General features: G+C 40.9%; 1 protein-coding gene across 1 annotated transcript in view; it reads right to left on the reverse strand.

The window, feature by feature from the left end:
* LOC138654981 (ras association domain-containing protein 6-like) overlaps nucleotides 1-16,692 on the reverse strand; it is a 155,284-nt gene that overhangs the window by 93,041 nt on the left and 45,551 nt on the right. Inside the window, exons 3-4 of the mRNA XM_069743537.1 lie at nucleotides 8,814-8,892; nucleotides 557-705 (exon numbers count right to left, since the gene is read on the reverse strand). Coding sequence (XP_069599638.1) covers nucleotides 557-705; nucleotides 8,814-8,892 — 228 coding nt within the window. The remainder of the gene's footprint in view (nucleotides 1-556; nucleotides 706-8,813; nucleotides 8,893-16,692) is intronic.

The raw sequence follows: 16,692 nt of genomic DNA on the forward strand, positions 1-16,692 counted from the left end.
AGATTGCTAATTTTTATTTAATGTAGATAGTTTAGATTTTAATATAGATAGGTTCAATTCCTGGCACCCCAAGCAAACTGTCAATGATCATATATACATGGGAAGCTCAAGTTTGTTATTGTGGGAACTTGATTTACACAGCAATTACAGTATTTGTTCTGGCTCCCCAATGGTTTAGATGGACCGGGCATGTCTCCATGAAGAAAGTCTTTTAATAGGGAGCATGGAACTAGATCATGCAGAAATAAGTTTAGAAGGAAATAAAACATTGTAGCAATGAATTTCACTGTTTTTTCGAGGTTGTACGTATGGAGTTTCTCATTAAAGTAAATTAGGGAGTAAGCTCTTGTGTAACTTATGTGACTCATGTTGCAGAAGATCCTATAAATGATCAGTTGGAAACCTTTAATATTAATGGATATTACATTAATTAGAAATCCAGTATCCTCACAACTAGAATATACTATGAAGATTCCACTAGCAAAAAAAGTATTATGAAAAAATGAAACACTGAAAATACAGCTTGTTCTAAGTTGTCGCTTCGCATGAAGAATACCTCTTTGTTATGCTTGATCCAATAACTTCGGGCAGTTGGATACATTCTGAAGAAACACATTTTTCGTCTTGCATTTGAAATCTAATGGGTCGTTGGACTCCCCAGAATATCTCAATAAGTCCAGATAAAACAATCTGTTTCCCATCATCCTGTGATAAGATAAAGAGCTTTGTGTTAAGCGGACACATAAGCAGTAAAGGCCCATCTATTTGCTTATTCTAAGTATTATTGCTGCTTCTATTTTTGTCTTTAATGTTCCCAAAATGCTGCAGACACTCGTGCACATTTCAGTCGCAATGCTCAGTGATTTAGCATGGATTGCCACCGCATGGGGCAAGGCAAGTAATTTTTACCCCACGACCCACGAACTGTACTGTAATATATAAGTAATACATTGTTATGTTGTTTTTACTTTTTATTATTTTATTAGTTTTTTTGAGGGGGTTTTATTGGTTCCTGGAGAAATGGGCCGACTTCTCTGTTGGCTACAGAGTCTAAGGTATGTATTAACATTTATTAAGAGTGTAGTATTCAAGCATGAAACAAACTACCAGTAGTCAGCAGGAAAATACTAAAACATGAAAACACCTACAAGAATCCTGCAAAGACCAAATAATTACAGTATAAATAAAATATAATTTTTTTATTTAATATTTATTAGACTGGACAAGAATGATTAGCAAAATGAATATTTATACCTCCCCCCCGTCCACCCCTCTGCGCTAGTGTCACTGATTCAAACAGCAGATAATGATAAAGAGATATTTTGATTGAAAAGTCGCAACAGGAGGTAGAATAAATGTGATGCAAGTTCACCAACTCGTGAGGCGCTGTTCCTATTCATTATCTTGTGTTGGGACGTATTCCAAGAAGGACTTCTTGGATATGACGTGCGTTAACCCTTTGTTTCCATGAGGTGCTGTGGAGCCAATATTTGTTGATTAGGTGTCACTGATTCAGTCGGACTGCCGTATTACTCGCCCAAGGATTGCATTGAAATTCTTGGACTGGCAGTCTTCTCTTCGGACATGAGCATGACAGTATTTATTTATATGCAGCTGTCATGCTCGGGTCAGAAGTGCAGACAGCCAGTCTGAGGACTGCGATGAGATCCTCAGTCATAGGGAAGTCTGACTGAATCACTGGCACCAGCAGACAGATGGGCAGGATTAGGGCAGGGAAAATGGTGAATATTCATTTGGCATTAACATACATTTGACTAGCCAACATACGACAATAAATTTTCTGCCTACATTTTTCTTACAGCAACACAAAGGAATAATATACAACAATAAGAGTTAGATGGGCAAAAATGACCTGACAGATTCCCTTTAACAGAATCTAACCTTTGCTGTAGATGCAACTTCCATAGATGTATGCTTTACCATATTTTCTGGCTCTGCCCTGAACTAAAGTAATTTTGGAAGGAGATAAAGTTGACTTTAAGAGATTTAAGACTTAATAGAGATGAATGAGCACTAAAATGCTTGATTTCTCGTTACTCAAACCGAGCAATCCCTGATGCTCAATTGCTCATTTTGAGTAACGAGTATAATGGGAGTCAAGGGATGGTTTCTTCAGAATAGGTGTGGTGGTTGCATGGTTGAAAGAGGAACTGGTGACATCAATGGTTAATGAGAGGTTGAATAGAGGTGTTTTGGCTTGGAAAAGTATAGTGGTAAGGTTATAAGGAGGTGGGATAGGGTAGGGTCAAGTACACAAATGGTGAGGTGTGACATGGAGACAAAAATTAACAAGCTTTTCTTAGTTGGTGGGGAAGAAGGTTATGGAGGAAGAGCATTGACCTGTGTTATACAGAGGAGTTGTACTTTCAAGTCTTCTCTAATTTGGTCAATTTTGTTTTTGATATATGAGGTAAAGTCTTCTGCTCGAATGAGGGAAGTGGGAGGAGATAATGGGGGATGGACAAGGCAAGTAAAAATGTTGTATAACTGTTTAGGATTTTGGGAGAGAGAAGATATGAGGTAGTGAAATAGTCCTGTTTAGCAGAGGTGAGAGTTGACTTGAATTTGAATACTTCTTGAAAGAATGTATTAAAGTCTTCCTGTAAGGGTGTTTTCTTCCAGTGCTGCTCTGCAATCGCAGTCTTTTTAATGAGGTTGGTGTGCCAGAGTTTTCTATTGAATCGTTGCATTCTGGTATGTACTAGAGGTGTGACCAAGTCAAGTGATGATGCAAGTATGGCATTATAGAATGCAGTGGCTTAAGGTACCTTCAAACATAATGATTTCGTTAACGATATCGTTGCTTTTTGTGATATAGCAACGATATCGTAAACGAAATCGTTAAGCGTGACAGCGACCAACGATCAGGCCCCTACTGGGAGATCGTTGGTCGTTGGGTATGATCAGGACCTTTTTTTGGTCGCTGATCACCCGCTGTCATCGCTGAATCGGCGTGTGTGACGCCGATCCAGCGATGTGTTCACTGGTAACCAGGGTAAATATCGGGTTACTAAGTGCAGGGCCGCGCTTAGTAACCCGATATTTACCCTGGTTACCATTGTAAAAGTAAAAAAAAAAAAACAGTACATACTCACATTCCGATGTCTTTCACGTCCTCCGGCGTCCACAGGGTTAAAACTGTTTTCGGCAGGAGCGCTGCTAATGCACGCGCTGCTGCTGAGAGCTTTCCCTGCACTGTGTCAGCGCCGGCCGGCCGTAAAGCAAAGCACAGTGGTGACATCACCGCTGCTTTACGGCCGGCGCTGACACAGTGCAGGGAAAGCTCTCGGCAGCAGCGCGTGGTTTAGCAGCGCTCCTGCCGAAAGCATAGTAACATAGTAACATGTAACATAGTAACATAGTTAGTAAGGCCGAAAAAAGACATTTGTCATCCAGTTCAGCCTATATTCCATCATAATAAATCCCCAGATCTACGTCCTTCTACAGAACCTAATAATTGTATGATACAATATTGTTCTGCTCCAGGAATACATCCAGGCCTCTCTTGAACCCCTCGACTGAGTTCGCCATCACCACCTCCTCAGGCAAGCAATTCCAGATTCTCACTGCCCTAACAGTAAAGAATCCTCTTCTATGTTGGTGGAAAAACCTTCTCTCCTCCAGACGCAAAGAATGCCCCCTTGTGCCCGTCACCTTCCTTGGTATAAACAGATCCTCAGCGAGATATTTGTATTGTCCCCTTATATACTTATACATGGTTATTAGATCGCCCCTCAGTCGTCTTTTTTCTAGACTAAATAATCCTAATTTCGCTAATCTATCTGGGTATTGTAGTTCTCCCATCCCCTTTATTAATTTTGTTGCCCTCCTTTGTACTCTCTCTAGTTCCATTATATCCTTCCTGAGCACCGGTGCCCAAAACTGGACACAGTACTCCATGTGCGGTCTAATTAGGGATTTGTACAGAGGCAGTATAATGCTCTCATCATGTGTATTCAGACCTCTTTTAATGCACCCCATGATCCTGTTTGCCTTGGCAGCTGCTGCCTGGCACTGGCTGCTCCAGGTAAGTTTATCATTAACTAGGATCCCCAAGTCCTTCTCCCTGTCAGATTTACCCAGTGGTTTCCCGTTCAGTGTGTAATGGTGATATTGATTCCCTCTTCCCATGTGCATAACCTTACATTTATCATTGTTAAACCTCATCTGCCACCTTTCAGCCCAAGTTTCCAACTTATCCAGATCCATCTGTAGCAGAATACTATCTTCTCTTGTATTAACTGCTTTACATAGTTTTGTATCATCTGCAAATATCGATATTTTACTGTGTAAACCTTCTACCAGATCATTAATGAATATGTTGAAGAGAACAGGTCCCAATACTGACCCCTGCGGTACCCCACTGGTCACAGCGACCCAGTTAGAGACTATACCATTTATAACCACCCTCTGCTTTCTATCACTAAGCCAGTTACTAACCCATTTACACACATTTTCCCCCAGACCAAGCATTCTCATTTTGTGTACCAACCTCTTGTGCGGCACGGTATCAAACGCTTTGGAAAAATCGAGATATACCACGTCCAATGACTCACCGTGGTCCAGCCTATAGCTTACCTCTTCATAAAAACTGATTAGATTGGTTTGACAGGAGCGATTTCTCATAAACCCATGCTGATATGGAGTTAAACAGTTATTCTCATTGAGATAATCCAGAATAACATCCCTCAGAAACCCTTCAAATATTTTACCAACAATAGAGGTTAGACTTACTGGCCTATAATTTCCAGGTTCACTTTTAGAGCCCTTTTTGAATATTGGCACCACATTTGCTATGCGCCAGTCCTGCGGAACAGACCCTGTCGCTATAGAGTCACTAAAAATAAGAAATAATGGTTTATCTATTACATTACTTAGTTCTCTTAGTACTCGTGGGTGTATGCCATCCGGACCCGGAGATTTATCTATTTTAATCTTATTTAGCCGGTTTCGCACCTCTTCTTGGGTTAGATTGGTGACCCTTAATATAGGGTTTTCATTGTTTCTTGGGATTTCACCTAGCATTTCATTTTCCACCGTGAATACCGTGGAGAAGAAGGTGTTTAATATGTTAGCTTTTTCCTCGTCATCTACAACCATTCTTTCCTCACTATTTTTTAAGGGGCCTACATTTTCAGTTTTTATTCTTTTACTATTGATATAGTTGAAGAACAGTTTGGGATTAGTTTTACTCTCCTTAGCAATGTGCTTCTCTGTTTCCTTTTTGGCAGCTTTAATTAGTTTTTTAGATAAAGTATTTTTCTCCCTATAGTTTTTTAGAGCTTCAATGGTGCCATCCTGCTTTAGTAGTGCAAATGCTTTCTTTTTACTGTTAATTGCCTGTCTTACTTCTTTGTTTAGCCACATTGGGTTTTTCCTATTTCTAGTCCTTTTATTCCCACAAGGTATAAACCGCTTACACTGCCTATTTAGGATGTTCTTAAACATTTCCCATTTATTATCTGTATTCTTATTTCTGAGGATATTGTCCCAGTCTACCAGATTAAGGGCATCTCTAAGCTGTTCAAACTTTGCCTTCCTAAAGTTCAATGTTTTTGTGACTCCCTGACATGTCCCCCTAGTGAAAGACAGGTGAAACTGCACAATATTGTGGTCGCTATTTCCTAAATGCCCGACCACCTGCAGATTTGTTATTCTGTCAGGTCTATTAGATAGTATTAGGTCTAAAAGTGCTGCTCCTCTGGTTGGATTCTGCACCAATTGTGAAAGATAATTTTTCTTGGTTATTAGCAGAAACCTGTTGCCTTTATGGGTTTCACAGGTTTCTGTTTCCCAGTTAATATCCGGGTAGTTAAAGTCCCCCATAACCAGGACCTCATTATGGGTTGCAGCTTCATCTATCTGCTTTAGAAGTAGACTTTCCATGCTTTCTGTTATATTTGGGGGTTTGTAACAGACCCCAATGAGAATTTTGTTACCATTTTTCCCTCCATGAATTTCGACCCATATGGACTCGACATCCTCATTTCCTTCGCTAATATCCTCCCTTAAAGTGGACTTTAGACAAGACTTTACATAGAGACAAACCCCTCCTCCTCTCCGATTTTTACGATCCTTTCTAAACAGACTGTAACCCTGTAAGTTGACTGCCCAGTCATAGCTTTCATCTAACCATGTCTCGGTTATTCCCACTATGTCAAAGTTACCTGTAGATATTTCTGCTTCTAGTTCTTCCATCTTGTTTGTCAGGCTTCTGGCGTTTGCGAGCATGCAGTTTAGAGGATTTTGTTTTGTTCCAATCTCCTCACTGTGGATTGTTTTAGAAATGTTCTTACCTCCCTTCAGAGTATGTTTTCCTGGGTCGTCTTTGTTCGAGTCTAATGTTTTTCTTCCCGTCCCCTCTTCTTCTAGTTTAACGCCCTCCTGATGAGTGTAGCGAGTCTTCTGGCGAATGTGTGTTTCCCAGGTTTGTTGAGGTGTAGTCGGTCTCTGGCGAGGAGTCCATCATACCAGTAATTCACACCGTGGTCCAGGAATCCGAATCCTTGTTGTCTGCACCATCGTCTTAGCCAGTTGTTTGCATCAAGGATCCTGTTCCATCTCCTGGTGCCATGCCCGTCTACTGGAAGGATAGAAGAAAAAACTACCTGTGCATCCAGTTCCTTTACTTTCTTCCCCAACTCTTCAAAGTCCTTGCAGATTGTCGGTAGGTCATTCCTTGCCGTGTCATTGGTGCCAACATGTATCAGAAGAAATGGGTGGACGTCCTTGGAGCTGAAGAGCTTTGGTATCCTATCGGTCACATCCTTGATCATCGCACCTGGAAGGCAGCATACTTCTCTTGCAGTTATGTCCGGTCTGCAGATGGCTGCTTCTGTGCCTCTCAGTAGTGAGTCTCCCACCACCACCACTCTTCGTTGCTTCTTGGCTGTACTTTTTGCTGTCACTTGTTGCTGTGTGCCCTTTTCTTTTTTGCTTGCTGGTATTGCTTCATCCTTAGGTGTGCCATCTTCATCCTCTACAAAGATTTGATATCGGTTCTTCAGTTGTGTGGTTGGTGATTTCTCCATGGTCTTCTTGCTTCTTTTGGTCACATGCTTCCACTCATCTGCTTTTGGAGGTTCTCTGACACTTTTTCCACCTTCTGTGACCAGTAGAGATGCTTCTGTTCTGTCTAGAAAGTCTTCATTCTCTTTGATGAGTTTCAAAGTTGCTATTCTTTCTTCCAGACCCCGCACCTTTTCTTCTAAAAGGGCCACTAGTCTACACTTCTGACAGGTGAAATTGGATTCTTCTTCTGGTCGATCTGTGAACATGTAGCACATGCTGCAGCTCACCATGTAGGTTGTCACATCTGCCATGTTGCTCCTAGATCCTGCTGACTTGCTGTGTGTTTTCCTTCTTGTGTAATCTACTCAGCCAAGCTCTCTTGCAATAATGTCCTACAGGCAAAAATTTGCGCGCCGTAAGGCAGTTTTAACCCTGTGGACGCCGGGGGACGTGACAGACATCGGAATGTGAGTATGTACTGTTTTTTTTTTTTTAACTTTTACAATGGTAACCAGGGTAAATATCGGGTTACTAAGCGCGGCCCTGCGCTTAGTAACCCGATGTTTACCCTGGTTACCCGGGGACTTCGGCATCGTTGAAGACAGTTTCAACGATGCCGAAGTCTTTCCCCTGATCGTTGGTCACTGGAGAGAGCTGTCTTGTGTGACAGCTCCCCAGCGACCACACAACGATTTGCCAACGATCACGGCCAGGTCGTATCGCTGGTCGCGATCGTTGGTAAGTCATTTAGTGTAACGGTTCCTTAAGCCGTGGAGTGAAGATATGGTGGACAGAGGTAGAAGAAAGTTAAGAGAGTGTGTGAATGTTGAGGCATTAGATGGCCATTGATGAGAACAGGGATGATAATATAAATAGATAGTGTTGAAATAGGGGGAGAGGTGAGTTAATGAGGTTAGATACTGAAAATAACATCTAGAGTATGTTTTTCTTTACAGATAACTTCAAAGAATTATTATGTGAAACCAAAAGATGAAGCAAATCAACAAGAGCTTTGAGGCTGGTGACCTGTGAGTGTCAATAGGAATGTTTAAATCACTCATGATGATGTTGGGGATATGAAAGAAAAGGTGTAAAAGCCAAGTGGTGAAGTGGTCTATAAAGATGGTTGCAGGGCCTGGGGGTCATTATAAGACAAATTAATTTAAACTGCTGCTTTCTACGTAGGAATGTGAGGCACTGACCCAGAGGTCAAATGCTGTTAGCAACTAGTTTGTTGGCAGCTGGGTGAACACTCGCTGCGCCGCTGTAACGCTCCAAGAAGAAGCGGCAGTATGGGCAAAGAAGGGAAAAAAATGTTGTGGCCCCACAGAATGTGAAAGCAGGGTAACTACCCCTGCGATGCCCCACCCCTTCTAGGCTATGCCACAGCTTACCCCTATTTATTGCCTTCACCACATTAAATGTAATTATCTAGATAGAACTACAACTATAAAAACAGTATAAAAATGTAAATGTGAAAAGTTTGTATAGGAACCTGTGGCACTGACCTGGATGTCAAGGCAGCCTCTAGCTGCTTTAATGTTCTAGTTTGTCAGCAGTCGGGTGGGCAGTAGGGGCAGGGAAGGAGGCAAACTTTTGCATCCCCAGAGAATATGCCACCTGGGTAACTGCCCATGTGATTACCATCTCCCCTCATATACTACGACACAGCTTAACTCTATTTATTGCTATCACCATATCAAATTAAATTATCTAGAACTACAACAAAAACAGGTATGAAAATGTAAATTTGTGTTAGTAATGACAATTTGTTTACTTACCTGGTGATATGTTATTTGTAGGTTCTTTTTGTCCTTGAAATAACAGTTATATGACTTAAGAAGTGAATTAAGCTGACTTCTAAAATACAAGCAAAAATAACAAAATATATATGAACATGGTATTTACACATTTACAGTGATCATCCTTAGCATTAAAACATATCCTGTAGGTCACTAGAGTAATACCAAAACAATTGTGACCTGTCAAAACATCAGACTTGATTTTCCAGCACAACTCAAAGATGGTCAATCAGTTTGAGATATACAAGGAAATTGGACTATCAAGTCATCACCTTTCATGTTATACAAACTATTCCTGATTAATTGTTGCAGTCTATTCTGCAGACAGAAGCCACTGACAGTAGGAAATGTCACTGTCAATAAAGGTGTATCTGTAAGAGTGTTTAGGTAAGTGGTAAATGACAAAGTAATATCCACATGAATGCCAGGTCTCATGATTTACCAGATGGACATTGCAGAGAGCTTCACACCATTTTCGCTTATTTGCCAGTTTTCCAATTCTTGTGCCATTCCAAGTAAGTGGAACATACACACCTGGCCATCCACATTACATAAAAGAAAATGGGAAGTATTTATCCAGATAAATATGTAAGAATTGTGGCGTAATTTGTGCAAAAAACTGTCTTTCATAACTTGCACCATAATTATGATGTGTTTCAGACATTTTTTACAACTTGTCTAACTAGGGACTTGACTTTGAAGAAAGAAGAGCTCTTGAAAAGCATACTGTTACAGGTTATATACACTAGATTCCTTGATAGGGCGTTGATCCAGGGAACTAGTCTGATAGCTGTATGTTGAGTCGGGAAGGAATTTTTTTCCCCAATGTGGAGCTTACTGTTTGCCACATGGGTTTTTTTTGCCTTCCTCTGGATCAACATGTTAGGGCATGTTATGTTAGGCTATGGGTTGAATTAGATGGACTTAAAGTCTTCCTTCAACCTTAGTAACTATGTTACTATGTTACAACGCAATGTGCCAATAAGTGGACCAAAATAGTAGCACCCATTTTTGACACAAAGTAAGATGGCTAACAGTTAATGTAAACTGTAAGAATGGACAGTCTTAAAGTTAGACAGATTTATCAATTAGCATGAACCACTTTGATAAATTTGGCATATTTTAAGAGTCTCCTCTTGCATTTTCTAAGAAATAAACTGTTTAGAAATATATTCCCCTTTTTGATTCAACAAATCAGGCCACCTTCTGCTGTTTAATGTTCCATTTTTGATGCTCTTGTGTACATTGAGGGAGCTTTCAGCAGAGGGCAGGGGTTAGATAGCATGGGCAGTCTAAATCTGTATAGGTGTAATGATGCTCAGCTCTGCTCTATACCACACAGTAGCTGCAGAGCTCAGGACTGAGAGAAGAGCTGTGTGTCATTACATGTCTCACAGGAGAAGGCTTATTCTTTCTGAGTATCTGGGGGCGTGTTCAATTTTCCCTGCATGATGCTTCATGCTTGTGATTGGGCAGCTTCATACAGGGGAAAAAGTGCACACATCTCTGATACTGCTCTGTTGGGCATTTATTAAATTATAACTTTAACTTCACAGGGTAGTTTCTCCGCATGGAGATAAGAAATTAAAAACTATGATTTATTCAGCTCTGCAGCCACTATTCCATGATGTGACCAATTTAACATGCTAAACCTTGCATCATGATCCATCTGTCAAACTTTTTTCCAAATGCACCACAGATTTTCAATATGCATTAGACCTGTATGCAAGAGGTAAATGGATTTAGCAGAATATTGCATTGCAGACGGCTCAGGATGAGATTTGTTACATAGGCAAACCATCTATACCCCAGTAGCAGGATTGTGGATGAGATTTCACCAAATTTTATCTACATGCTACATACAAACAATCTGCAGCATACAGTGCCTTGCCATATTTTTTCATGTTACACCCACAAACTTAAATGTATTTTATCTGGATTTTATGTGATGTACTAACACAAAGTAGCAAATATTTGTGAAATGTAAAGGAAATAATATATGGTTTTCTAATTGTTTTTAAAATATAAATCTGAAAATTGTGCATTTGTATTCAGCCCCTTGAGTGAATACTTTGTAGGACCACCTTTTGCTAAAAAAAAACTGCCGAAAGTCTTTTGAGGTATGTCTCTACCAACTTTGCACCACATCTAGAGGCTGAAATTTTTGACCACTCTTCTATGTAAAATAGCTCTTTGGATGGTAAGCGTTTGTGAAAAGCAGTTTTCAAGTATTGACACAGATTCTTAATGAGATTTAGGTCAGGACTTTGATTGGGCCATTCAAACATATGAATATGCTTTGATCTAAACCAATGTTTCCCAAACTCCAGTCCTCCTCACAGCTCCTCATGTTTTCAGAATTGTTTTAGTATAGCACAGGTGATGGAATTATTAGTAAGGCACCTGAAACTGCCACAGGATCTCTCACCTGTGCAATACTAAGGAAATCCTGACAACATGATGTGTTAGGGGCTGCGATAACATGGTTTGGGAAACACTGCTCTAAACCATTCCATTGTAGCTCTGGAAGTATTTTAGGGTCATTGTCCTGCTGAAAGGTGAACCTACACTCTAGTTTCAAGTCTTTTGAAGCCTCTGACTGTTTTTCCTCCAGGATTGCCCTGTATTTAGCTCCATCCATCTTCATATAAACTCTGACATGCTTTCCTGTCCATGCTGAAGAAAAGCATCCTCACAGTATAATACTGCCACCACCATGTTTAATGGTGGGGACGTTTTTAGTTTTTTTCAGAATCAGAAGTGTTAATTTTCCACTATGCATAGCATTTTGCATTTTACCTCAAATTTTCTACTCTGGTCTCATCTGACCAGAGCACCTTCTTTCACATGCTAGCTATGCCACAATTACATTTGTGGAGTATACGAATAATAGTTGTCCTCCTGTGAATCTCGGCAGCTCCTCCAGAGTGACTGCTTCTCTAATTAGTGCTCTCCTTGCTTGGGGTGTCAGGAGGATTTGCAGATAATGTGCACTGCTGGTATCCAATATAATAAATCCAAATCCAAACATAAAGTACATGCGGTTTTTCTTTATGTAGTCAACGCGTTTCGAAGTACTACAGACTTCTTCATCAGGTCATGTCTGGATTTGCAGATTATCTGCAAATTCTCCTTATCTGTGTTTTCCCACTTTGATGACCTGCTGGACCTGCAGAAGCTGGATGTATAAGTGATTGAAATGATGTGTACACACAACTAAATCAGGTTACTATAACACATTTATCTCCCTTGGATAAAACCCTATTGCAGTGTCTTTTTCCTCCTAGTTTTATTCAGTTTAGGTGGATGGCCATTTCTTGGTAGGTTTGCAGTTATAGGCAACAAAAAGAAGGTAATGCCAGCTCGCCATTGAAGTAAATGAGGATCCAGTGTGCATGGAACCACGAGCCGACCACTCATGTTGGCAATTTAGAAAAAGAAGAAGGAGTTCCAGCTTCTGGTAAAATATCAAATGTTGTCTTTATTCCATCAAAATTTTAAAAATCAAAGACAGGAAGGTCAGCAAGCAACGCATTTCAAACATGGTTACTCTTTGTCGACAACCATGTTTGAAAAGGGGTTGCTTGCTGACCTTCCTGTCTTTGATTTTTTAAAATTTGATGGAGTAAAGACATTTGATATACATAGTTATTAAGGTTGAAGGAAGACTTTAAGTCCATCTAGTTCAACCCATAGCCTAACCTAACATGCCCTAACATGTTGATCCAGAGGAAGGCAAAAAAAAAACATGTGGCAAAGAGTAAGGGCCACATTGGGGAAAAAAATTCCTTCCCGACTCCACATACGGCAGTCAGACTAGTTCCCTGGATCAACGCTCTATCAAGGAATCTAGTGTATATACCCTGTAACATTATACTTTTCAAGAAAGGCATCCAGTCCCCTCTTAAATTTAAGTAATGAATCACTCATTACAACATCCTACGGCAGAGAGTTCCATAGTCTCACTGCTCTTATAGTAAAGAATGCATGTCTGTTATTATGCTTAAACCTTCTTTCCTCCAGATGTAGAGGATGCCCCCTTGTCCATGTCTCAGGTCTATGATTAAAAAGATCATCAGAAAAGTCTTTGTACTGTCCCCTCATATATTTATACATTAAAATAAGATCATCCCTTAGTCTTCGTTTTTCCAAACTAAACAGCCCCAAGTGTAATAACCTATCTTGGTATTGCAGACCCCCAAGTCCTCTAATAACCTTGGTCGCTATTCTCTGCACCCGCTCTAGTTCAGTTATGTCTTTCTTATACACCGGAGACCAGAACTGTGCACAGTATTTTAAGTGTGGTCGAACTAGTGACTTGTATAGAGGTAAAATTATGTTCTCCTCATGAGCATCTATGCCTCTTTTAATACATCCCATTATTTTATTTGCCTTTGTAGCAGCTGCCTGACACTGGCCACTGAATATGAGTTTGTCATCCACCCATACACCCAGGTCTTTTTCATTGACGGTTTTGCCCAGAGTTTTAGAATTAAGCACATAGTCATACATCTTATTACTTCTACCCAAGTGCATGACCTTACATTTATCCCCATTAAAGCTCATTTGCCATTTATCATCCCAAGCTTCTAGTTTACATAAATCATCCTGTAATATAAAATTGTCCTCCCCTGTATTGATTACCCTGCAGAGTTTAGTGTCATCTGCAAATATTGAAATTCTACTCTGAATGCCCCCTACAAGGTCATTAATAAATATGTTAAAAAGAAGAGGGCCCAATACTGACCCCTGTGGTACCCCAATGCTAACCGCGACCCAGTCCGAGTGTGCTCCATTAATAACCACCCTTTGTTTCCTATCTCTGAGCCAGCTCTCAACCCACTTACACATATTTTCCCCTATCCCCATTATTCTCATTTTATGTATCAACCTTTTGTGTGGCACCGTATCAAAAGCTTTTGAAAAGTCCATATACACTACATCTACTGGGTTCCCTTGTTCCAGTCCGGAACTTACCTCTTCATAGAAGCTGATCAAATGAGTCTGACATGAACGGTCCCTAGTAAACCCGTGCTGATACTGGGTCATGAGGTTATTCCTCTTCAGATACTCCAGTATAGCATCCCTTAGAATGCCCTCCAGGATTTTACCCACAGTAGAGGTTAAGCTTACTGGCCTATAATTTCCGAATTCAGTTTTTGTCGCCTTTTTGAATATTGGCACCACATTTGCTATATGCCAGTCCTGTGGTACAGACCCTGTTATTATGGACTCTTTAAAGATTAAAAATAATGGTCTATCAACGACTGTACTTAATTCCTGCAGTACTCGGGGGTGTATCCCATCCGGGCCCGGAGATTTGTCAATTTTAGTGATTTTTAGACGCCGCCGTACTTCCTGCTGGGTTAAGCAGGTGACACTTAATGGGGAATTTTTGTTATCACTGATCATATTTTGCCTGCCATGGGATTTTCTTGTGTAAATACTGATGAAAAAAGTCATTTAGCATATTGGCTTTTTCCTCATCCTCATCCACCATTTCACCCAGACTATTTTTAAGGGGGCCAACACTATCATTTTTTAGTTTCTTATTATTTATGTAGTTAAAGAATATTTTGGGATTATTTTTACTCTCTCTGGCAATGAGTCTCTCTGTCTCAATTTTTGCTGCCTTGATTTGCTTTTTACAGAATTTATTTAATTTTCTGTATTTATTTAGTGCCTCATCACTATCTACTTCCTTTAATTCTCTAAATGCTTTCTTTTTGTCACTTATTGCACCCCTTACAGCTCTATTAAGCCATATTGGTTTCCTCCTATTTCTAGTATGTTTATTCCCATACGGTATATACTGTGCACAGGTCCTATCCAGGATGCTCGCTTTCTACAACTGAACATGGACAAAACAGAATTCATCATCTTTCCCCCATCTCACTCTACCCCTCCACCAGACCTATCCATCAATGTCAATGGCTGCTCACTATCCCCAGTCCCACACGCCCGGTGCCTCGGGGTGATCCTCGACTCTGCCCTCTCTTTCAAGCCACATATCCAAGCCCTTGCCTCCTCCTGTCGTCTCAAACTCAAAAATATTTCCCGGATCCGTGCTTTCCTTGACCGCAACACTGCAAAAACGCTAGTGCATGCCCTTATCATCTCCCGCCTCGACTACTGCAACCTCCTACTCTCTGGACTCCCCTCTAGCACTCTGGCACCACTCCAATCCATCCTACACTCTGCTGCCCGACTAATCCACCTGTCCCCCCGCTATTCCCCAGCCTCTCCCCTGTGTCAAGCCCTTCACTGGCTTCCTATCGCCCAGAGACTCCAGTTCAAAACCCTCACACTGACATACAAAGCCATCCACAACCTGTCTCCTCCATACATCTGTGACATGGTCTCCCGGTACCTACCTACACGCGACCTCCGATCCTCCCAAGACCTCCTTCTCTACTCCCCTCTCATCTCTTCTTCCCATAACCGCATCCAAGACTTCTCCCGTGCTTCCCCCATACTCTGGAACTCTCTACCCCAACACATCAGACTTGCGCCTACCATAGAAACCTTCAAAAAGAACCTGAAGACTCATCTCTTCCGACAAGCCTACAGCCTGCAGTGATCCTCAACCTACTGAACAGCCGTACAGCCAGCTCTTCCCTCTCCTAGTGTATCCTCACCCACCCCCTGCAGACTGTGAGCCCTCGCGGGCAGGGTCCTCCCTCCTTATGTACTCGTGTGCCTTGTTATCTGCTCATGTTTAATGTATTTGTCTATATTTGCCCCGTATTCACATGTAAAGCGCCATGGAATAAATGGCGCTATAAAAATGTATAATAATAATAATAAAATGCTAATAAACGTCTTCCATTTTCTTTGTGTATTTTTATGTCTCAGGATATCGTCCCAGTTAATTGCACCAAGATCATCTCTCATCCATTGGAAATTTACCCTCCTGAAGTTTAGTGTCCTTGTCACCCCTCTACTGCACATCTTATTAAAGGATACACGAAAACTTATTATTTTGTGATCACTATTCCCTAAGTGACCCCCAACCCTCATATTTGCTATGCAGTCTGGCCTATTGGTTAATATTAGGTCTAGCAGTGCCCCCCTTCTTGTTGGGTCCTGAACCAGTTGTGAAAGGTAATTGTCTCTCATAGTTGTCAAAAACCGATTACCTTTGCTGGAACTGCAGGTTTCTGTTCCCCAGTCTATTTCAGGGTAGTTGAAGTCCCCCATAATAAGGACTTCTCCTTGAGTCGCAGCTTCATCTATTTGCTTTACGAGGATATTCTCCATTGCTTCCATTATTTTTGGAGATTTATAACAAACCCCTATCAGTAATTTATTATTTTTTCCCCCTCCCCTTATCTCCACCCACAAGGACTCTACATTTTCATTAAATTCACCTATATTATCACGCCGGATGGGTTTTAAGGACGATTTTACATACAGACAAACCCCGCCCCCTCGCTTATCTGTACGGTCATTTCTGAAAAGGCTATAGCCCTGCAAGTTAACAGCCCAGTCATGGCTCTCATCCAGTTATGTTTCAGATATCCCCACCATGTCATAATTATGCTCCAACAACATTAATTCTAATTCGTCCATTTTATTGGCGAGGCTATTTTACCAAAAGCTGGAACTCCTCCTTTTTCTAGGTATGCAGTTATGCCATACTTCTATTTTTGGATCAAACAGTGCTTTGTGAGATGTTCAGACCTTGGGCTATTTTTTTTATCACTCAACCCTGCTTTACGCTTTTCCATAACTTTACCCATGACTTGTTTGGTGTATTCCTTAGTTTTCATGATGCAGTTTGATTCCTAATGTTCTCAAACAAACCTCTGAGGTCTTTACAGAACAACTGTGGTTATACTGAGAATAAATTACACAT

This window comes from Ranitomeya imitator, chromosome 1 (assembly GCF_032444005.1).
Source record: "Ranitomeya imitator isolate aRanImi1 chromosome 1, aRanImi1.pri, whole genome shotgun sequence".
In the NCBI taxonomy this organism is placed as follows: Eukaryota; Metazoa; Chordata; class Amphibia; order Anura; family Dendrobatidae; genus Ranitomeya; species Ranitomeya imitator.